This window comes from Pocillopora damicornis, chromosome 10 (assembly GCF_964200805.1).
Source record: "Pocillopora damicornis chromosome 10, jaPocDami1.2, whole genome shotgun sequence".
NCBI classification, from domain to species: Eukaryota; Metazoa; Cnidaria; class Anthozoa; order Scleractinia; family Pocilloporidae; genus Pocillopora; species Pocillopora damicornis.
The window spans coordinates 6962848-6985559 of record NC_142679.1 but is presented as its reverse complement, the minus strand read 5'-3'; the positions used below and the strand labels follow the sequence as shown (position 1 = coordinate 6985559).

The 22712-nt window shown below is 38.2% G+C and overlaps 3 protein-coding genes and 1 long non-coding RNA gene across 5 annotated transcripts; 2 read left to right on the top strand and 2 right to left on the bottom strand.

The window, feature by feature from the left end:
- Nucleotides 1–5148: 5148 nt before the first annotated feature.
- LOC149038674 (uncharacterized) lies at nucleotides 5149–6140 on the top strand. Its single transcript, XR_016180083.1, has 2 exons — nucleotides 5149–5212; nucleotides 5441–6140. It is a non-coding gene; the product is annotated as an uncharacterized LOC149038674 (long non-coding RNA).
- Nucleotides 6141–8731: 2591 nt separating this feature from the next.
- LOC113670321 (uncharacterized) lies at nucleotides 8732–13301 on the bottom strand. Its single transcript, XM_089183748.1, has one exon. It carries the CDS (start codon nucleotides 13232–13234, stop codon nucleotides 10781–10783), a length of 2454 nt encoding a protein of 817 aa, XP_089039874.1. The 5' UTR covers nucleotides 13235–13301; the 3' UTR covers nucleotides 8732–10780.
- Nucleotides 13302–14542: 1241 nt separating this feature from the next.
- LOC113670345 (intraflagellar transport protein 27 homolog) lies at nucleotides 14543–19704 on the bottom strand. 2 transcript variants are annotated; one of them, XM_027186477.2, is made up of 7 exons: nucleotides 19626–19704; nucleotides 19343–19422; nucleotides 18729–18788; nucleotides 17826–17885; nucleotides 17138–17255; nucleotides 16513–16622; nucleotides 14543–15734 (listed from the first exon to the last, which is right to left on the bottom strand). In XM_027186477.2, the coding sequence occupies exons 1-7, from the start codon at nucleotides 19657–19659 to the stop codon at nucleotides 15636–15638; spliced, it is 561 nt and encodes a 186-aa protein (XP_027042278.1). In that variant the 5' UTR covers nucleotides 19660–19704; the 3' UTR covers nucleotides 14543–15635. The 2 variants fall into 2 exon arrangements, with proteins under 2 accessions (XP_027042278.1, XP_089039875.1); XM_089183749.1 differs by lacking the exon at nucleotides 17826–17885.
- LOC113670343 (uncharacterized) lies at nucleotides 19692–22266 on the top strand. Its single transcript, XM_027186476.2, has 2 exons — nucleotides 19692–19903; nucleotides 21159–22266. Exons 1-2 carry the CDS (start codon nucleotides 19845–19847, stop codon nucleotides 21880–21882), a joined length of 783 nt encoding a protein of 260 aa, XP_027042277.2. The 5' UTR covers nucleotides 19692–19844; the 3' UTR covers nucleotides 21883–22266.
- The last annotated feature ends 446 nt before the right edge of the window (nucleotides 22267–22712 follow it).

Genomic DNA, 22712 nt, shown 5'->3' with positions numbered 1-22712 from the left:
CAGGAATTGAATGCAAATTCAGTAGTCTTAGCGCGAAAATTAAATTAAAGCAAATCAAAATTCTGACATCATGTCATCGCTCTGCCTCGAAAAATCCCAAAGATTTACTTGCAGGTCTTCTTTTCTTTTTCTTTTCATCAAATAGAAGATCTGCGGTGCTCAAATTGTATAAGTCATGGTACGAAACACTCTTCTTTGCAGATCGAGCCGTGATCGCCGGCATATTGAATTCTCTTGATATTCTATTGTTCCGGAGTGTAATACGATATACCGCTGATAATTGTTAGCGGGCTCGAAATGTCCTTAAGGTGGTACAACCCTCAAAAAATCAACATTTTTTCATATGTTGTTTTACAAAAAGTTATCTATGTCACCTGAGATGACACATGGAGACAACTATATTTTTGCAGTTTTTGACTTGATATTTTATTATTGCTGCTGAGAATTAGCAAATGATGCCTCCCAGTAGGCACCTGAACAAGAACAGTCATATCTCTTAAACATTAGATTAAAAATTCACAAAATTTTTAGACAATGATCTTCACATGCACCTGCATGCAATGAACTACCAAAACACCTCTCAGTCATATAGAATGGAAAATATTAAAGAAAACACAACAACTTTCAGGAATTGATAAGATAAGCAATCTCATTTTGGTCATTTAACAACAAAAGATGCACCTAAGTACATGTTTCTAGTTCATTGCATGCAAAAATATACAGAGATCTCTCACTCCAAAAATGAGAAGAATTGAATAAAACCCTGGAAAGTTATCTTTGTTAGAGTGTCGGTAGTTTCACAAAATTCAAAATTGAGAGAAAACTGGTTTAAAGTTTCTAAACTGATTTTTTCAAGACTTAAACACAGTTTCCATGAATTAAACTGTTCAAAACTGACCAAGGCCATAGCTGACACCTTCAGTTTGCTTATTATGATCATCTTTTCGTTTTTTAAGGTCCCTAATCACTTTGTATCGCTTCTTGGTAGTAGCTTTGCTTTTATGTTGTGCAATATTAACTCTAAGCTGGTCTTGGAGTCTGAAACCCATCCTTGGTATATTTTCCAGGAGGAATACCAAGGGCTTGGAAAAGCTTAATTATACTAATTGAACCAATATTAAAATAAGAAACAGCATCATAAAGTCCTAATTCCAATGTCTCTCTTCCAACATAAATTTCTTTTGGAATCCTTTGCCATGTAAGCATCTTGCCATGTAAGCACTTCTGCAGCAAGTTGTTCTCACTAAGTCGAATATATTCAGGCTTTAGCTTGGCAATAACAGGTAAAGAAAGGCCAGGTCCATGCTTAAAGAGATTTTTATGGTTGGCTTTGTCCTTTTGATACTTGCACCAACTTGCATTACCTGTTGGGCAGTGGTCATGAAGTGGGCATGCCTCACTTGAGGCACAATGCATGAGGCTAGCATGGATAGCTTTCTTCATTCCAGCCAAATTTCCAACATTGGACCTTATGGCAATGCCATAATAGTTCTGCAGTTTATCGATTTGATTGTCTGTGAGTTTCCCTTTGCCTCCAAGGCCTGGATTGTCACGCTTTAATTTGCGAAGTGCAGTTCCAACCCTCTTCTGCACGTGACTGATGCATTCTTTCTTTTCCACTAAAATTCCAGCATCTTGATAAATATTCTTTATCCTGGAAAAACTCTTGCTGTCCCCATCCCCATAAAATTCAGTGTACCTGAGATTGTGCAGCTCAACAGACCTTTGATATAGTTGATTGAAGCTTTCGATACGAAGCCGAAGATTCCTTCGCTTCGCTTTGATCATGTGAAATGCCATCTGTGGATTCACGTATCCCACTCGAAGTGCTTTCGACAGCAATCGACTCTTCTTCGTTAATTCTTGAACTATTTGTAAAGCGATTTCCATAAAATTTACGCTTCTTACGTCTCTGAGACAAAAATTTCGCCATTTTGATGATTGAAGCTCTCTCACTTGCGAAAATTCCTAACTAAATGATTGATAATAACGGCCGTTCACCGAAACATATCAAAACGAGGCTGAAAGTCATTGTTGGGCCCCAGTCTCCCAATAGATTACTCAAGATGCAATCAGTTTGCTTTGGCCTGGGTGGAAATCGCACTTTTAGGCCCTAAAAGGACGCATTTAAAAATACGTTTCCATGGCAACGGAACAACAGTGCCTTAGAAATTGCATTTTATTACTATTTTATTACAAATTATTCGCAAAAAGACATTTGGGACGATTAAACAAAAGCCTTTAGAGGTGAAATCAAATGAGAAAAAAATGGACTCATTTTCAACAAAAATTGCGTTTTTTTTGTATCGTACCACCTTAATTTCTGGCGATGTACAACTGTTCAATAATAATTATACGCGAAACACTTGATTAAAGTTCACCTGTTTACAACTTTTTGAGAAGTAACTTAGTTATCTTAGATCTCTTTGAAGACCACAAAGAATTTCCCTCGTGTGTTCTCTAATCAATGACTATTATGCCAGACCGATAAAAACGGGAGTTTAAATGCTCTAGGCAACTTGTGAAATTGGTGTCTTAAAATAGGAAAACGATTCAACTCAAGCTCTCGCTCAAGAGACCAGTCATTTTTCCTCGCTCGGGTGGGGAGGGGGGATTTGGGGGAATCACATGTTTTTCAGGGGGAACGGAAGGGGGAGTCGTTATAAGCAGACTATAAGGGTAGGGGGACTATAGAAAACTGACTGTCAAGGAAAGGGGGGGGGGCATCAGAGTTCTACAGAGCCTAAGGGAGTATCAGGTAGAATTGAATTGTGGCACAACTAGACTCTTCTAGGCGACAAATGATGACCAGTCCCTGAACTCACGATTAGAAAACGCAATGTGCTTCATTTGCTCACATTTGGGTTTAATTAATTGTTTATTTATTTATTCAATTCCAGGTAGCTGGTGATTCAGTGAAGGGCCACGAAGGGAATTGTTTCGTCTGATACTTGTAGACATAAAAGAGAGGTATTTTGACGATGGATTTTGTGCAACCTTTCACATGCATATCAAAGGCTGTACACGAAACCTAATTGTCTTGATAAGGAAACTAGAGGCCGTTTAGAGAGGGTGGTACCATCATGTAACCTCACCACCAAATATTACTGATAATAGTATCTGTCGGGAAAGAAATAGGTGATAATTAACTTGTCTATTTTGTGATTAAATATTAATTAAAAAGAGACATTTGTAACGCAAAGAAGTTAGATTTCGTGACATTAGATTTCTCAACAATGTAGACAAAGTCCGAGTATATTTACGACATAAAATGATGTAACCGCATGTATTTTCTTAGGCTAAATAAGGTTAAAGAACGTGCGATTTTGTGTCACTTAATTTAGATACATTGCAATGAGAACTTTTACTGTAAATATGATTAATGTAAAAATACTGCCTTACGCTAGGATAGTAGATACAACCTCTGTATACTTAGAATGTGTTGGTTGATCGTTGGTCGTTGATCGTTGATAGTTGTGTTACAACCGTTGAATATGTGAAAATTATATATTAAATTGTGTTACATCGAAAGATATGGTCCTCTTGATTTGTTTGAACCAGCGAGCGGGGTTATAAGAGTTCCGCAACAGTATCTCTTGTATACCCAAGCACACACATATTATGTTCATTACATCCTGTTAACAGGATAATAAACTCTAAATTAAAGAAATATTTCTTTAAACAATCACTAAGAGTTCCTGGTAAACTTGGTCCATGCTGTTGATCTTTTAGCCTGACTTCATGCGCCCAGATCCGCCATACAACTGAACAGCACATCTACAAGGGCAACTTGTCCACAATAGAAGGAAGGGTCATTTTTTTTCCTTCATATATGATTTTTTTATTATTCAGTGGAATTCACAACTTCTCTTTGTTTGCTTCTTCAAATAGGTGGCATATAGCCCATATTTTGTGGTTCACTACAGGGTAAGGTGAAGAACCTCTCTCGGGATTTAAGCTGCTTCTCACACCAAACGTGTCCAATACACCCAAACCGCTACGATTCCTCTACACTCGTTGACGAATCGACACACCGGAAGTCGAATCGTGTGTTACCATACCGGAAGTGGTGGGTGGTAAGCAATGTGTGAAAATGAGTAACACGGTATACCGGAAGTCGAATCGTGCGTTAACGTACCGGAGGTCGAGGGGCGTGAGAAATGTGTGAAAATGAGTAGCATGAAAAGAGAAAATGACAACATGAACCTTCCACGTACTAAAAGCGTGAAACGGCCGGAAGTCCGTTGTCAGAATATTATAAATATTAAAAATGAACCTTCTTCCATCCTAAAGCGTTAAACAGGGAAATTAAATGTTCGGGTCGTAAAGCAAAGTCGATCCGTCTCACCGGAAGTCGATTCGCAAAAGAAGACAGTACATACTTCAGCGTTAAATTGGGGTATTATTTTCAACGTTGACGAAACGACACGATTCGTACAGGTCGACTAGACTCGTCATTAGTGAAGTCATCCGTCACCGGAAGTCGATCCGTAGAAGTAAGCGTTAAATTAGGGTGTTCAATGCTGACGAATCGACATGATTCTCACGGGTCCACTCGACTCGTTATTAGCAAAGTCGATCCGTCTCTGTTTCTGATAGAAATGTAAATTATTTGTCGTAGGTTTCCCCGATTCTCAGAATACAGAAAATTGGGCGATTTAACGGTGCATTTAAGGGAAAGACTGCGAAGAAGTGGAGCAAGTTGTACAAAGCCCGTCAAGGGCCTCTGTTCTGCTCGTGAAATCTCTTGTTTCGTGTTCACCACCATGATTAGGGACCTTAAGCAAACCACGACGGCGACGGGAACGAGGACATGGAAAAACAAAAGATCTAATTGGCAGAACAATAGCTCAGCGCGTGCGTTTTAAAACTTTGTACATTTCTTAGCCGTTCCATGCAAAACAACATCGTGAAATCACCACAATTTGCGTCGTCTGCGAACCGAAACCGCTACGGCAAATTATTTCAGTTTCCATTTGGAACTCAACGCTTCTTTTATACCTTCTGCTGAAGTTGAGGTGTGGCGCCGTATGAGACGGTAAACACATGTAACCATTTTTGGAATTCTAATTAAAGGCAGAAATTTATTTTTTGATCGAAGTCTTCCTTGGCGTTGCCGTCCTGACTGCTTAAGGTCCCTATTAAAGCCTGTGTAGCACTAATTATAGTGTCAGCTTGCGGTATTTTGAAGAACCAATGTACAATCTAAATGGTAACTGGAATGCCGTGATAGTCGCTAAAGTTTCCTTCAGAGTTTCCTTAATCAAAACTTGATTATATTGAATCGAAGGATTAAAACTACAATAGGCAATAATGCAACTATAGAATTGGACCTCGCTGCCTGGGGTGAAACGGCTACGTAACGAGATATTGACGTTGGTTGTTCAAGACGTTTACAAGGATTGCAAACCACGACTTAAGATTTTCATATCTTTTGCAGCTTCTACGTTGAAATTTTGAGGTCATGGCCACAAAACATCGAGGACGATGAAAAGGACTTAGAGAGCACAGTGGCAAAATAACGGGTACAAAAACGTTGTAGACTAAGATAAAAAGAAACTGAAGTGTCTACATTCCCGAAACAAGAAAAGGTTAAAGAAGTGCGGGGTCTATGGAAAGCAGTCTCAAAATTTACATCAACGAGCTTTAACCAATTATAAAGGAGGAAAGCACAAGCATTCTGTGTCAAGAGCACCTGAGTCTTCACGTAAACTATCGTGACTTATTTCAACTCTTCTCCAAGGAACGTCATAACATAACGATCAGAAACAGTGTGAGTTTTCGAAACCCAAACTGAGAAATTCAAAACAAGTTTCATTTCCATAAATTAACGATGTTCTTGAAAACAGCTGAAAATCACACGCTGCGCTGAGACCAATTTTCATTTTAGTCTGGATAGATGGCTGAGGCTTGTATTTGGGCTCACGATGTATTACCTTTGAATTTTTTTAATGTATTTTACGAATCAAACCTAACGCCATCTACTAATTATTAAATGAATCTTAAATTTGCAAAACTGGAAACTTCTCGCAAACATGTAAAGTCGACTTTCGTTTTGTATTGTTTGTATTTTTTGTCGTGTAAATTCACCAGCACAGGAATAAATACTCCCTGGGATGTCATGAGACATGTTCAGCCAGTCAGAGGAGAGCACTTTCCACGTAATGGTTAAAATTAAATCTGACCGCAGCAAGTAGAGGGCAGGTATTGGCCCCCTTTTCTTCTTTTTATACCTTTCAATTTCAAAACATAGCATGGTTCCTTGCTTTGGATTGTCTCAAAAGCGAGGCGATTTATTTAATACCAGGTTTAGGACTAACACGAGTCACTTTTCAAGCTTCGCCTTAAATTATAGTTTTCAAAGAGTTCAAATATGCTAACGAAAGAGAGACTTCAGAAAACAAGTGGAGGACGGAAAAGAAGGCCGCGTATGATCAATAGGGACACTCTTCACTTCGTATCTACAACATCGCCTAACTTCTGTTTTCCAAAGGAAGTATCCAAGTTGGCGGTTATTGCTTCCAGTATCACAAAACGTTGGTCGAAGTGGAATTTCGCGAGTTGCTTTTCGAGTTTGGAAAACGTAGAGAAAAGCGACGTTCAACGACCGAAAATAGATCCACACGTTATTAAAGGCTGAAGAAAGGAACTTAGGCCAAATTGCTAGGGGAAGAATGCACTCCCTATACTGACAGAAACTAAGATGTTTCATAACAAACATTATAAAATGACATTGACTAAAACTTAAAATTTTGCAACACTTCAATTCAAAGCAAGAAGGCGTCTTTATTTTCTTTCCATATTATATTATATATATTATGCGAAACCATGGGTTTTTCGAGCTTTGTAACCGAGCCTACGCACTGGGAGTCGAGTGGGAATGGGTACAAAATTACCCATGCTGCTCTGGGCCTGTACATTTCATTCCGAGTTGAGTTAAATATAGTATGTACTTGGTATACCGTCTAAAAATGAGTGGAATTCCGGAAAGTGTATCTAACGTGCAGGTAAGCTATGCTCTCCTACAACCAATTAGTTATGAAAATCAATAAGTTGGGCAGAATGTTTTCGACTTAAGTCTATTTTCTCTTAAACATGAAACTCTATTCATGAAACTCATGAAACTCTCTAACATGAAACATTAATGAAACTCTTAAGGTTTCAAGAATTCAATAATTTAGGCTCATTTCTACGCTTTGCACCAACAATTAAATATTGAAGTGCATCTCAGCTCAAACTGAGTCAAAAGGCCGATAATGTAGATATAAAACATGTGGAAAAAATCTGCTTAGTAGAGCATAAACATCTATTTGTTTTCAAAATCAGGGTAGTTTGGGGATCCAAAATTCAAATAATGGAGGTTTGAGCCAGACCTCAAGGTAAGTTCGTTTCGTCTGGAGAAGTTTGGTGTAAATTGGTGTAGTTGGTGCATTTTAGTGTGGTTGATGTAGTTTGGTGCTCTTTCTGTTGTTGGTGTAGTTCGGTGTAGTTTAGTAATTTTGTTCTCAAAATCAGGATAGTTTGGGGATCCAAAATTCAAATAATGGAGGTTTGAGCCAGACCTCAAGGTAAGTCCATTTTGGTAGACAATCATTTATTCCGTAAGTGAGATTTACCACGTGTAATAACATACATCAGTTTAAAAAATACCACAATGAAAAGCATGATATCAAAGAAAAAGAAATGTTAATATAGATCATGATTTTAATTTCCTTTTCTTCTCTTTTATCTTTCATGTCTTTTCTTTTAGAGACAGGCAGATGAAGAGAGTAGTCAACTCACAGATGATTAGAATAAGGGAATGGATTCTAGATCAGCGGGTAAGGAAACAGTATGACTTGGTCTTAAGTCCACAAACTTCAAACCTCAAACCCTCGCTGGTAATTATCAATTAGAGAAACAAATAATGATGAGAACAAAAAAGTTACAACTTAAGTCTCCAATCAGTCCCTTAATCCTAACACTACACAAGGTCAGTATTATCAACTGAGTTGAAACTCTTTACGGTGGCTAATTTACGTTATCAACCTAGTTGATAATACTAAATTACCCAGTCTGGAGAAGTTTGGTGTAAATTGGTGTAGTTGGTGCATTTAAGTGTGGTTGATGTAGTTTGGTGCTCTTTCTGTTGTTGGTGTAGTTCGGTGTAGTTTAGTATAGTTGGTTCAGTATGATGTAGTTTGGTGCTCTTTCTGTTGTTTGTGTAGTTCGGTGTAGTTTAGTATAGTTGGTGCAGTATGATGTAGTTTGGTGCAGTCGGCGTACTTGGCCTACGTTGGTGTGGTTTGGTGCAGTTGGTGTACCTGGCCTACGTTGGTGTGGTTTGATGCAGTTTGGTATACTTTGGTGAAGTTTGGTGTAGCTTTGTGTAGTCTGGAACAGTTTAACACAGTTTGGTGTAATCATGTTATCTGGCGCGCTAAGTGTAGGTTGTTGCTGCTGTAGTGTTATGTAGATGGTGAATTGACGTGGGTTTGTGCATCTTTGTGCAGTTGGCGTAACTGCTTGTAATTGGCTTACTTTGTGCAGTTTGGTTTAGTTGGTGTATTTTATTGTTTCGTTGGTGCAATTTAGTGTAGATTGATGAAGTTTTGTGTAGTTAGTGTACTTTGGGGTAGTTGGTGTAGCTGGTGTACTTTGTTTTAATTTGGTGTGGTTGGTGTAGTTTCGTGAAGGTGGTGTATTTTTTTAATATTTTTATAACTCAGGTATGAAAATATGAGACCTTGAATCAACAAGATTTCTTTATTTTATTTCACAGGCAACCGAAGAATAGAAACAAGAAACCAAAGTAATTGAATTTGATTGAGTTTTCTATGAGGGTTTTCGTAAGGATTAATAGTCAAAAATAAATTTGAGCCGTATGTATAAAATATTTTTAAAGAAAAGGCTCTTTCAAATTTTTAGAAATATTAATAATATTTCTACCCAGATCTATAGCTATATTAGAATGAAAAGATGTCTCATGGCGGCGAAAAAAATCTCATTAAGATGGAATTCTTCACAATCCTCAAATGTTCAATGAAAAACTATTGTTTACCTACATGTTTTATCCTAGTAATATGACAGAACATGCAAAATAAAAAACGTTCAACTGCGATTAGCTTTGGGGTGTTAAAAGAAATAGAAACTCAATATGGTCATCACCTCTTAATGTTTATAAAAGTATGTTGCGCCTGAACGAACCTCTTGCTGTCATTGATTAATTAAATGTCTTTTTTTGCAAACTAAGCCCAGAAAATATGCCATTTTACAATTGTGTACTTAGTTGCCAAGCCTCTGATTTGGAGTGAGGCTCAAAGTAACTTCGTTGCGATAGAGACCAGTATCTAGTTAGCATGGTAACAAAGTAATTTACATTTGAAGGGCAGCAACGTTGAATGTTCGTTTGAATAAAAGCGATCGTTTCCAAAGAAATATTCGTTGCTGCAGTAACATTTTCAGCATTTTTGTGATGAAATACCACCGACGGTCGAGCAAACATGTCATGCCTCTGCTCACGAGTGAAATAACGAACTCCATCGAAGAATCCATCGTTCCCCTGTGAATGTGGATGGTCTAACTCGATTCCTTTCCATTCACCGCCATTAGGGTCGCTTAGATAACCGATATACCTGACAGCACCCATGTATCCAAAAACATGCACTCGGGGCTGATGGAAAATTGATTTTCACCTCCCTCAGTCAGGCTGGTTTCAGGAGCTTTTTCGTCGAGTGCTGTCGGTTTTGATTCGAAGTTCGTATTCTGACTGTGATTTGTTGTTTCGACGACTGTTTGGACCGATTTTGATGTCCACATCCCATTGTCGGCTGAAAGAAACAAATGGCCACTGTCGTCGCTTGTTTAGTGTAGCGTGAGAGAACGACTGCGCCTCAATAATCTTTTCTTGTGTTCTGATGAAAAAGGGAACGTTGCTAATAGCAACATAATAAGTCGATCGCCATGATCAGTCATGGATGATCACTGAAAGAGCAACAGCAAGGTTAACTAATGTAATGGCGGCCATGAAGCACAAAAGCACTAAAAAAGCTTCATTTCCTATGTTTCACCTTGTGTCAATTTATAAGTACGATGGCCATCGGCAATAATTGCGACATCTACTTCAAACACGAGAAAGCATAAATATGCAGGTCATTTCAGCGGGAGTCACCATATGTATTTCTTTGGGATTACGGATCAAACTTTACTGGAAATAAACGTAAATTAATAACGGAAAAATAGAGGCAAAGTAATAAATGATAAACGCATACAACTGTTCAATAATAATCCTACGCGAAACACTTGATAAAAGTTCACCTGTTTACAATTTTTTGAGAAGCAACTTAGTTACCTTAAATCGCTTTGAAGACCACAAAGACTTTCCCTCGTGTGTTCTCTAATCAATGACAATTATGCCAGACTGACAAAAACGGGAGTATAAATGTTCTAGGCAACTTGTGAAATTGGAGTCTTAAAAATAGTCATTTTTCCTCGCTTGGGTGGGGAGGGGGGATTTGGGGGACTCACATGTTTTTCAGGGTGAACGGAAGGGGGATCAGTCGTCACAAGCAGACTATAGGGGGGGGGGACTATAGAAAACTGACTCTCAAGGAAAGTGGGGGGGGGGAGCATCAGAATACTACAGAGCCTAAGGGGGTAACAGGCAAAATTAAATTGTGGCACAACCAGACTCCTCCGACCCCCTGCAAGACGATAAATGATGACCAGTCCCTGAAACGAAATGTGCTTCATTTGTTTACTAACGAAATGTTTTTGGTCTTTAAAGTCGCATTTGGTTTAGTTAGCTTAGGTATAATACTTTGTATGTACAAAGAAACACTTGTTTTGTGCTGTCAAAAGATAAATTTGTCCCAAAAACATTTAGTTTAAACTTCCCAGCTTTAGGCAGCTCACATGTTATGACGGTCATCTCGTCTGCGGTTTCCACCGGACAAGAGTTGCCAATCTGCTTATTATTAGCATCAAAAAGCCATGGCTTTAAAGCGATACCGTGAGGATTAGAAAATGTGACTTTGACACGGCTGACTCGTGAAACGATGTTCTCCAACTGATCCATCAGCTCTAGTCCCCACTCCTTAAACTCTTCCTTCAGGTAGGGGAAGCCTGGGTTTGAGCTTGCCGCTTGATCAGACTTGATCATGAATGTTGCTAAATATTCACTGCCTTTGCTCTCAGGTTTTTTACCAAACACATTTAGCTGAAAAACGCCAGCTTCAGGCGCATGAGCCAGAATTGTGCCAACACACTCCGCCGTGTTACTGAAGCACAAACTGTTGTCAAGATGTTGCTTGTCCTTCATTAAATAACCAACAACTGATACATTCTCCGGGGTCTTCAGCTTAACGGAGACTCGTCCATCCGGGGCATAAATATTGTGCTGGGGCTCTTTGAGCTCCAGGCCCCACGAGACGAAGCTGTCCGACAATCGCGGAAAGCCTGGTACAGGATCTACACCAGAGAGAGCAGTTATGTAGTAGGTACACACAAACGTATCTGATTTTCCCTCGCCATAATACTTGGCAAATACTTTCAAAGTGTACTCCCCTGCAAGTGGGCAATGCACCATCACTCGGAAACCACTCTCTGCCTTCTCTGAGTAGCAAAATGAAAATCCACCGAAGTCTTTTTTGAGTCGTTTCCCCTCTCCCACCAGGTCAAGTTGGCCCACGATGTGAGAAATTTGAATGTTAAAGTTCTGTAATGAGATGCAAGCCTTTCCGTCGTCGGATACAATGTTCTCGGATGGATGATCAAGACTGAATCCTGCTTCGTAAAACTCACTTCCTAATTGTGGGAATCCACCTCGATTTCTCTCAGTTCCTCTTTTGGCCTGGATAATGTACTCTATTCCACTATGCCATTTAGTATGGGTCAGCTCGTCCCTTACGTACAAATTCAGCTTGTATTTTCCTGGGGCAGGGAACTGTGCTTTGAGCTTCACTTGGTTCACTCCGCAGGGCAGAATCTGTGTCCATCTTCTTCCTTCGTATTCTCTTCCTGAGAAGTCCTTCAGATTACCTTGTAGCATCTTCAACGATGGAGAGTAGAACATCATTTCGATGTGATCTGCATCATCAATATCATACATGCTTTCCTTGTGACTGAGAATTTCCACTCCCATTTGGTGAATTCTTCCAGAAGGCACGACCAACTTCTCAAACTCTTCCTTACTGATGGGTTTCTCAAGGAGCTGCCATTGTTCGTCGGATGGGTAGTGGCTGCAAATGGCATATTCGGGGTCCATCAGGAACATGGACACGTCTGGGCTGCGATGGAACATCAAATCGGCTCCTAGGTAACCAGCACCCCATGTGGGCTCACAAATGAACCACTCACCGTTGACTTGAACTCCATTCCACGCGTGATTTGTGTCTTTAATCTGCTGGCCCGGCTCGAAGCCATAACCCTTGGCGTAGCCATTTATGGTATGCACTTGAAGACCGGCAGCTTTACCAAGTGCGTCAAATAGATTCGCATAACCAGCGCACACTGATGTTCTGTGGCGTAACACGCTTGCGGAATCGCAAGTCTTTTTCTCTGTCCTTCCAAAAAAGCCATCTACATCGTAGGCGACATTGAAACTCAGCCAGCGGAAAATCGCGTAAGCTTTGTTCCTGTCTCCCTCCCACCGACTTGTGAGATAGACGCTCAGTTTTTCGACGCTTTCAGTTTGTTCCTCTGGTGTCGCTAACACATGTGCGTCGATCTGCTTCTCGATTCCCGTGCGCTGTTGAAACTTTGCCAGTCGAATCCTGGCAAGAAATCGCCGCATGCTAGTTTGAATGAAAGCGATTGTTCGAGGATTAATACTCGCGGCTTCCTCAATTGTATCCACAGCTGTGTGGGGAAACACATTGGACGGTCGAGCAAACATGCCATGTCTTCGTTTACACGTAAAATAACGGATGCTTTGAAATAACCCATCATTTCCTTGTGGATGTTCTCGATCCAACTCAATTCCTATCCAGTCACCATCGCCTAGTTCGCTGAGACTTCCGATGAACTTCACACTACCTGTGTATCCAGAAACATGAACGCGGTCACCGATGGAAAATAGGGGATTTGTTACGCTTTCTGTAAGCTCGGCCTCATGAGAAAAGATTCGCGGCTTGTTGCTAAGAGAGTTCGGCTTTGATTCAATGTTTTCGTTGACTTCGCGTATAAACGGCTTGGTTTGGCCCTCATTTGTAGATGCGACAGCAGTTTTGACGGATTTCGACGACCCACATCCCATTGTTGCCTCAGTCAAGTTGTTAGCAAATATTTAGTCTGCGTGCTTAAGAACACCCTCTCGTCACACTGAAAAGGAGTTCTTAATGCGATCATGTGATAACCAACGGGAACACAATAACGCAGCGTTGCCAACAACAAATGGTTTAGCCATGATAATTAGTGAGATCTGAATGAACAAAATAATCCCAGGGGTTTTTCTCTTTTTTTCCAAAATATGAAAAACAAAAAGCATAGCGAGAATTTAGCCACCTGCATGTAACTGTCGTCTCTCAAAAACAGAAATCATTGTTTTCAAATATCAGTTTAGAAGCAAGAATTAACGAGGTTAATCCTTCACTGAAGCGTTTTTTGAATAAATTATCGGTAACAGCTTTCCCTCAAACAAGCGTAAACGATCATCGAGCTGAAACTCGAGGAAAAGGAGTCAAAACTTGTTTCTTTATTAGATGTTATCTATTCCAAATAAAATGTCCCGAAAAGGAAAAAAACATGAATAATGTAAAGCTAGTGGTGTACTTTCCGAGGAGTAAAGGTTAACCGTTATCACATTGTCAACAAATGGTAACGACCTATTATTCTCCAAAACAATGACAAAGTTCTTCAGAGTTCAACAGAGATAAGAACTGTTTTGATTTAAAATTTTGGTATTCCAAAACATGATAAAAAACCCTTAAGTAAATGTATTAAAAGCGTCCTCAAGCGAAGGAAAAAACAGGTATCTACTCTCTCACCTTTGACAACAAGGTTATTCAAAGATCGCTCAGTGTCAGCCAAATTTGATCGTGTTTGTCCGTGAAAAAATAATTAACACACCAAAATAATTAATTCGGATCGATGCTAATCGTCTCATATCACCTTTTCGCAAAGACAAGCTAAACACGCAAGATATTGTCCCCACAATACTGTAAACACTCATCTAACACCTAGTAATAAATTTTTTTTTCATTTGACCTGCAGATGGAAATCAAGCAAAGAAATGATCCCCGTAGTTGGACTGCAATTCCAGCACTTTCAGAAAAGAAGCCTAAAAAATATTCAGGGTAATTTAGTATTCTCAAATGAGTTGACAACGTAAATTGGCCACCGTAAAGAATTTAAAAGCTGACGTTTCGGACGTTAGCCCTTCATCATTCGCTCTTTGCGGTGGCCAATTTACGCTATCAACTTATTTGATAATACTAAATTACCCTGAACATTTTTTGATGTTTCTCTTCTGAAATTTCTTGAATTGCAGTCCAACTGCGTCATTCGCTCTGACGAAGGGCTAACGCTCGAAACGTCAACTTTGAAACTCTTTACGGTGGCCAAGTTACGTTATCAACTCAGTTGATTTTATTAAATTACCATGTTATACTCTCCCACTAACGCAGCACCACAGTTTCTTTAGAAACTTATCCCCTTGAAAAATATTCAGGCTTGCACGGGATTCGAACCCATGCCTCCCGGATACTAGTTGGACGCTACTTGCAACTGAGCTACGAAGCCTCCAGGCTTCTTTCCTGCATCTGGGGTCCACTCGCGAGGATAATTTTTTAATTAAAACATTTGAAGGAAACGTATATTATGGTTTATACTGCAATAACTAAACGATTTATAGCTACTGAATGGTGCTTTTACTTGGCACATCATACTGTGTCATGGAGTTCAAACTGTCAAGCCTGCGGATTTGTGATCGATAAACGAAACTTCTTTATTCCATTAACCCCTAAGAGTGTCCGGCTTCTGATTTCTCCTTACAATACCACCCTTGAATATAATGTAACGGTCATGAGAATGAAGGGAAGGATCACCAATTTAAGAAGCTTCTGATTGTCACACAAATTCTCCTTGTTATTATCATTGGAAATGTAAAGAGACAGTGTGGAGAATATGAACACAAATGCTAAGATGGAAAGGGTTAAAAAATGATCACTAACGCTATCTCAGGTTTTTATATCTGCTTTTTCAACATTTTCTGATCTTCTAAGAGAGTATCAGTTAATGTAATCTCTTTGGACCTTACAGAAATGTGTTAAAATAGTGATACATTTATATATCAATATCATTAAACATTTTTAAAGTGAAGGACCTTGCCTCAAGCAAGGTGAAAACATAGCTTATGAGTCAGTTTTCATGGATTGAGTAGAATGGTAGCTACATGCGTTCCCAAAATGCTTAAACACTAAACATAAACTAGAACTTGCCAGTATTTTACATGAGAAAATAACAATAATAAATAAACTAACTTTAAGAGATTGGGCTGAAATATCCTCAAGAAGCTAAACCCTAATATAAGTCCCTTGAGTTGAAGAAAGGTAGACACTTCTGTTTTCAAGAACGCTTTTCGGAATAAATAAAAGTTGTGCAATGAAAAGATCGACCTCCCCTCTCATCAAGGAGAGAACATGACGAAAATGAAAGTCCTATGTCAATGTCTTCATCTGTTCAACTTTCTCCTTGTAAAGATTGTGAAACTCTTTAGCCAAGTAGTAGAATGGAGCTTCCACGTTCTCATGGTCTTTCTAGAAAAATAAAAGGGAAAAAAAAGTATGTTCTGAGGAAACGAGTTTCCACCATGGAAAGTCGATTGGAAGGAATCTGGGATGGTATAGCACAAAGAGGAGTAATGATATGCCACAGATGGAATCATAAGGAGAAAATACACTTCTTAGCAAGCAGTACATGGCCTGAACAGAACATAAAGAAAATTTCACATCAGCGCAATTTTTTCCTATTGAAAAAATGACACTTGAAAATTTGTTCAAGAATATTACTTTACATAATTTTTGTAACTGAGGTTTTATGATAATCCCCACCATAAAAATATCTAAATATTTCCTAAATATAAAATTGATGACATTTTCTCGGCAGAAACAACAGCAGGCTAAAGGAAACTTTAGAAGATAGCTCTTTCAGATGGAGTGTCATAAAAACCAAAAATAAAGTAATCAGAATGACCAATCAGAAGAAAAGAATACACCCCAAAGGACCAATGGGAACACAAAATAAAAACAAGAAACTGCCTTGTGCACAGGAAAACGTGAGTGACCAAGTTGTGGTTGGTTTAAGTTTGTATCTGATTGGCTATGACAGCAGTGGCACAAGTTTTCTCAGGACAAATTACAGAGCAAAGTAAAGTAACACCAATGCCATCTCAAATTTTCAACGGGTGTTTATGTGAGAAATATTGTTGATTCCTTGTGTAGTTTCATCTTTTGAGGTTTACCTCTAAGGCTTTGTTACTAGTAAGTGGGACTGTCATTATGCTCAATTTTCAGTATACAAGGAGAGGCAACTTACCGCAGAGCACTCAAAGTATTCAAGCCCTTTAGAAATGGCAAGATCTCTGCCTTGTTTTGTTGATATTAATCGTCTTTGTTTCAGGTCTGTTTTAATGGCAACCAGGGCACCTTAAAATCAAATAAAAATTTGTTAAGTCAGGCATCACCATAATTTTTCCTTCCTTCCTTGGCTAACATCTAACAAAAAATGTGTTTTAATAACTGTGAATGTCTGAAAATGATATATGTGAACTGCTGTTCAAGATATGAATATGAAAGTGATCTTCGCAGTAACAAACATTACTTAAGCAGTAGTGAAAACAGGGCCTGAAAAAAATTCAGGCCTGTACAGGATTTTTTATAAATTCACAGTATTGTAAAGGTTATGAGTTTAAATCCTGTACAGATGTGTATTTTTTTAGGCCTTACTTTCACTACTGCTTAAGTAGTGTTCACTGCTGTGGAGATTGCTTCCATATTCAAAATTGTGTTTCTAGTGTTTATACATTTTGGTTATTGCCTTAAGTTATTTTTCTAAAGAGTTTAGGACATTTTCATCTGATTCTGTTTAACTGCAACTTACTCAACCATTTGAAGCTTCTATTAATTTTCTAATTGCATCTATGTAAATTTCAGAGACTCACCTGGTAAACTTTGGTTTGGTTTTTTTGCTCTGCATCTCTCATACCACTTGTTACAGGCATTAAATGACTGTTCATTTGTCACATCATAACCCACAAGGAACATGTTTGGCTGTGTCCACTGCATGAGCAATAAAAAACACATTTTTATTTACATTGTTGGAGCAATTGGTCATCTTTTACTGGACAAGTTACAACCTAGCCCCTACTACAAATCTAGTATTCTAATGACTGAGTGAAGTAAAGATATAGCTACATTCATTTAATACAGTACCAGATCAATTTTAACCTGGTTGAAAAAATTGACGAGACATTCTGTTGATATGGAAGGATTATTCATTCTTGCTTGGTTCATATCAAACTGACTAACCAAAAGAATTTTAACTTTTATCACAAGTCTCACCACATAGTGCATCGGCCCATGTATAGAGTGCTACATTATCAAATCCTTCATGGTATCTCTGGCTCAAGGCAACCATGAAGTCTAAGTGACTGTCTAGGCATTGTGTCACACCATTATATTTTCAACCATTACAGCTAAAACTTTGTCCTTTGTTTTAGCAGGTAGATTTTTGAGTGACAACACCCACAATACATGCTTGGTTAGCATAGTCCTACATGGACAGAATATCTAAAGTATACACATCTGATTCAATAATAAATTGCCTGCTTTCATGATAAAGGTACCTACATGTTGTTGTACTATGTCTGCAAACATTTCTTTTCCTGCAGAGTCATAAATGTAGAGTTCCTAGCAAAAATAATAGAAGTCAAAAAGCCTGTGGAAACTCTCTTAACCCTTAAACCATCAGTATGCATATTCTCCATACTGTTCTCTGTACATTTCCTATCGTGCTGATAAGGAGAATGTGTTTAACAATCAAGAGCTTCTTTAGTTGTTGATCATTTCCTTTATTCTCATGACCTTAATGTGTGATTCAGGGTTGATATTGTGAGGAGAAATTAGAAGCTAGTCACTCTTAAAGGTCAAAGAGTTAAGCAGATGACTCAACCCCTGTGTTTCCAGAGGGTTTCTTGAACGGGAAACATCATCCATTTCTGGGTGACGTGCTTCTAAATTACAAACATAGCAAAGATAGTCTCGCATCATAATTGTGATCAAGCTTGCCTTCTTAGTTCAAGTAATTTAACACCAGCAGAGTGACGTATCCTGCTAGTTAAGCTTCCTGTTGCTTGTAAAAGTACAGTGATGTCTGGATTAGTTTTTAGGTGCTTTAGTTATTACTCAGTAATTCAGATCAATTTATCTGTTACTCAGCTTGCTAGCACATATACATCAATTGCACTTGCCTTGTAAGCATCTGTCTGGGTTTTCTTCCAGATGGCCTTTTGAATTTTTGTTTTGTTGATATTATGTTTGATTATTCTTTCATTATTAGCTTAAACATATCAAATAAGAGTTGTGTATTTGTGAAAATATTAGTTGTTAAGTAATCTTGTAATGATAAAGACTGTCTTTGTCCCAAACATTAATTGCTTGGTGACTTTGTGTTATGGGTTAGAGATTTTACATTCATTTGATTTAGAAATTTTAGTCTGTAAAAACAAATTTCTGCTATCAAGAAAGACCTACCACACTGTCAGAAGTCTCTGGGATGTTAACAGACTTAATGCACACTTCCACTCCTGCTGTCTGAAAACGAGTTACAAACACTTGATTTTTATGTGAAGTGAAAAAAGGATGACCAAAATTTCATTTGGTGCAATTTTATTAGAGTGCAGTCTGTATATGATACAGACTCAGTCACAGTTTGAAGCTTATCTTAGTTTTCAACCCAGAGTCTAGCCAGAAAACAACAGAATAAGGAAGAAAACTGGCCACAGCACACAGGTTTTCCCTGCTCCCCAAAGGAGGATCAGCTACAAAAGGAATTGGTGGGAAGTAAACAGGATGGACTATTCTTGAAAGACCTTCTTCCTTGTTCCTTAGGTGCCCAATCTTCATAAATTTCATCTGCATCAAGAAATAATCAATCCCTTGATACAAATTTTACTCAAATAATCTATGCAGCCCCCTATTCCTTGTCCAACACAATATTCATGGGACTCGTGAGGTACAAGTAATCAAATTCTCACAAGACCAGATAACCCCCGAGCTTACATATAACTTGAGAGATATATCGTCATGAATAAAGCCTTTTTGGTGAATCATGATCCTCTTATAACAAAACTATAGAGAAAGCTTACCATTGTATAATTTTTCGGAAAGTGTGTACCATCGCTGTGAAATGTTTGTGTTAGGGCACTCTTACCCACACATGGGTCACCTGAAACACAGATATAAAATCTATTTTATTGGCAGGAATCAGCTCAACTTGCCCATCAATGTTACTGATACACCACATCGACAAAGATACAATGACCAACGATATAAGCACACGCTTTGAATTAATAACATGAATATAAAAAGGCGTTGGGTGCTAAGATAAAGCAAAGCTTCGTCAATTCAAAGCTAAATCTATATTTTCACCTGCAAAAATTACTTGGGCTCGAAGAACCACCATTTTGTTTTCTGCGAGCCAGCGGTATGTGTAGCGGAAGTCAGCTGGTTACCGGGACGACGTCTTGTAATCAGAAATACCTGAAGTGACTTTTAGTTTTTCGACCAAACAATCGGTAGTTTACCATGAATTTATTTGCCATAGAATCCACTTGAGGTTCTAGATTGTCCACTTAGCAAAAATTTTGGATGGCAAGCATTTATTTGCCTCCGATCGCTCGTAAAAAGAAGGTAGACGGCTACCCACGGTGAGTTTGACTTCGAACGCTTCCCTTCTAAATATTTAATATATTTAGGGTAAAATCTTCTCGGATTCTTAAGGTAAATAGAACTGTTTGTGGTCTGGTAATTGATAATTCATCTTCAATTAGGAAAGTGTTACTTTTAGATCTCAAGTTGTCGTTGAAAGGGAAGGGAAAGCATACAGGTCTATTCTGGCGCCACTGCGCGCCTTTCGATTCTCCTAGTGCTGTATCCTAACAAATTGAGGTTTTTCATTTAACCTTCAAGGGCCTTTGCAATGAAATCGTAAACATGACAATATTCAACAGTCGTAGTCACATAAAACGCCTTTAGTTCTTAAAAATATCCTCTATGATGTGAAACCCAGGCTTTATTCCAGTTGTAATTCTCTACCTAATTTCGCACAGGTCATGCTAATTAATTAATCCTATTCATTTTTTTGTCTTAATTATTTCGAAATACCGGCTGGACTTTCTATTTTGCTGATAGAATAGAATGTGGAAATCTTTTAAGTTGTCTTGTCGCAGTGTTAAGGGGTGCGAGTCCACTTCGCTGTTGCTTTTCATTTCGATCGAGTAGAATTTTGGATAAATTTCCTGTTGTGTAAGAAAGAGGTTGCTAATGACGGCAAAAATTGTTCCAAAATTCTTGGGTGAATTTGTGCTTCTTGGCCTGAAAAATTCCAGGCCGTTTTCTTTATACTTATATCTTAATCTGACACTTGTCTGGAGGTAATAATAATAAAAATAAAAATAATGAAATAAATAATAAAGTAACGATCGTTAACAGCAGAATTTACAATAATGATTATAGTTATGATGCTAAGATCTACCTCAAACAGAAAGATCAGTGGAGATACCATTTAGTACAAAATTTTTCATAAAAAGAAGTAAGTTAAAAGCTGTGGAATAGCTATATACTATTAATTTTGATAATAAGATAATTATCTAAAAACTATATTTTCCACATATTATCTTTGGCACTGGTAATCCTGTACATCCTAACATTAGAATTATCATTCTCCACACTGTTTTTTTTTAATTTATAGTACTGACATGGAGAATTTGTTTGACAAATGAGAACTTCCAAAATTGATGATTATTTTCATTATTCTCATGACCTTTACATCTGATTCATTAGTGATACTGTGAGGAGAAATGAGAAGCAGTAACTCTTAGGGGTATAAGGGTCATTGGTGTGTTATGCTTATATTTGGGTACGATCTTTGTTTACAACGTAATGATTTTATTCTATTTGCAGTCATGACACCTCCAGGGTTTTTGCTGATCTGCAAGTTAACTATTCACCTGGTCAAACAAGCTATGATGCACATTATATTGGCCATGCAATTTTATCCCCTCAACAGAGTACAAAGTCTGGTCCAAACAATAAACCTCACCCCACTAATGTGACTTTTTTGCGCCAAAATCCACGATTTATTTGTGAGCCAATCTGTTATGTGAAGACCAGTGTAGATTCCCCCGTGAAATACCCATCATGGTGGCCAGAAGAATTGCCAGAAAAATCCACCAGGATCCCTCAAAAAAGCTTTGATTCAACTGCGCGCTCAGATTATCGTCCTCCACCATTCTCCCCTGGAAAGATAACAAGGTACAGCAGTAACCTTGCCCTGCAAGTGGTACCTGCAGGGGCCTCTGGGATCCTACCTCAAGCTGCATATAAAACAGGACATACAACACCAAAGGTTGTAGAGAAAATCTCTTATGAACATCAGTTTAACTCAAGATTAGATCCCAGTCACCCAATAAGAGGGCGTCGACATGGTAGCTTTATATGGAAGGTTGTGTCTGATTTTGGCAGAAAAAATAGGAAAGGTAGCAAGCCTGTGGAGTATGCATACATGAAAGATGAATCGGCAGATACAGAGACTGCTCAACCTGCCACAGGAAATGCTGAGAATGGGGAGAAAACTGTTGAGGTTAATGATCCAGAAGGGACCCTTCCTTCATCTGATGAAAATTGAGTCTTGGCTCAAAATTACAAACTTTAAGTTGTTTGAAGTGACTGAAATTAGAAGCAAATATCTGACTACATTAAAATGGTATGGTTGTGGTGCCTGTAAAGTATAAAACCTAGTGAAACTCTAATTCTTAACTAAAAATTATTTTATCCCACCCACAACCCTAAATGTTTTAGGAATCATTTTTTTTCTCTTTTCAATTTTGTACTAGTTTTTATTAAAACTCATACTTGTTCATGCTGTATTTACCAACAATATTTGGTAAACAGTATATTGTCAGTAATAAAAAGTTGTGAATTAGGTATGGAAAAGAGTTAAACCAAATTTTACCAACAGCCCCTAATTATGCACAACAAACAAAGCTCATTATTAAAATTTTTTTCCAGCACAAGCTTTCATAAAGTCAATCTGATTTGAACATGAAAAACTTCAATTTATCACTTGAGCTATTTGCCAGCCAGAGGAAATTTTTTTCTGAGGAGAAAATAACAACCAAAATTCCAGGTGAGGAGTTTATCACCAATGCTCAGGGATGTTTTTGTTTCAGGCTGTTACTGAAACTGGGCTATTAATGAAGCCCTTACACCCTAAAGTTAGTTTCCATATTCTCCATACTCCTCTCTATACAATTCCTTTTGGTACTAGCAAGGAGAATTTGTTTAATAATCAAAGCCTCTTAGGTTGACAATCATTTCCTTAATCCTTGTAATCTCAATTAATGAGTCTGCAGCGTTACCATAAGGAGAAAGTAGATGCTGGTCACTCCTACGGGTTACCTCTTCACACCCTAACGTCAGTATGCAAATTCTCCACATTATTCTTTATACATTTCC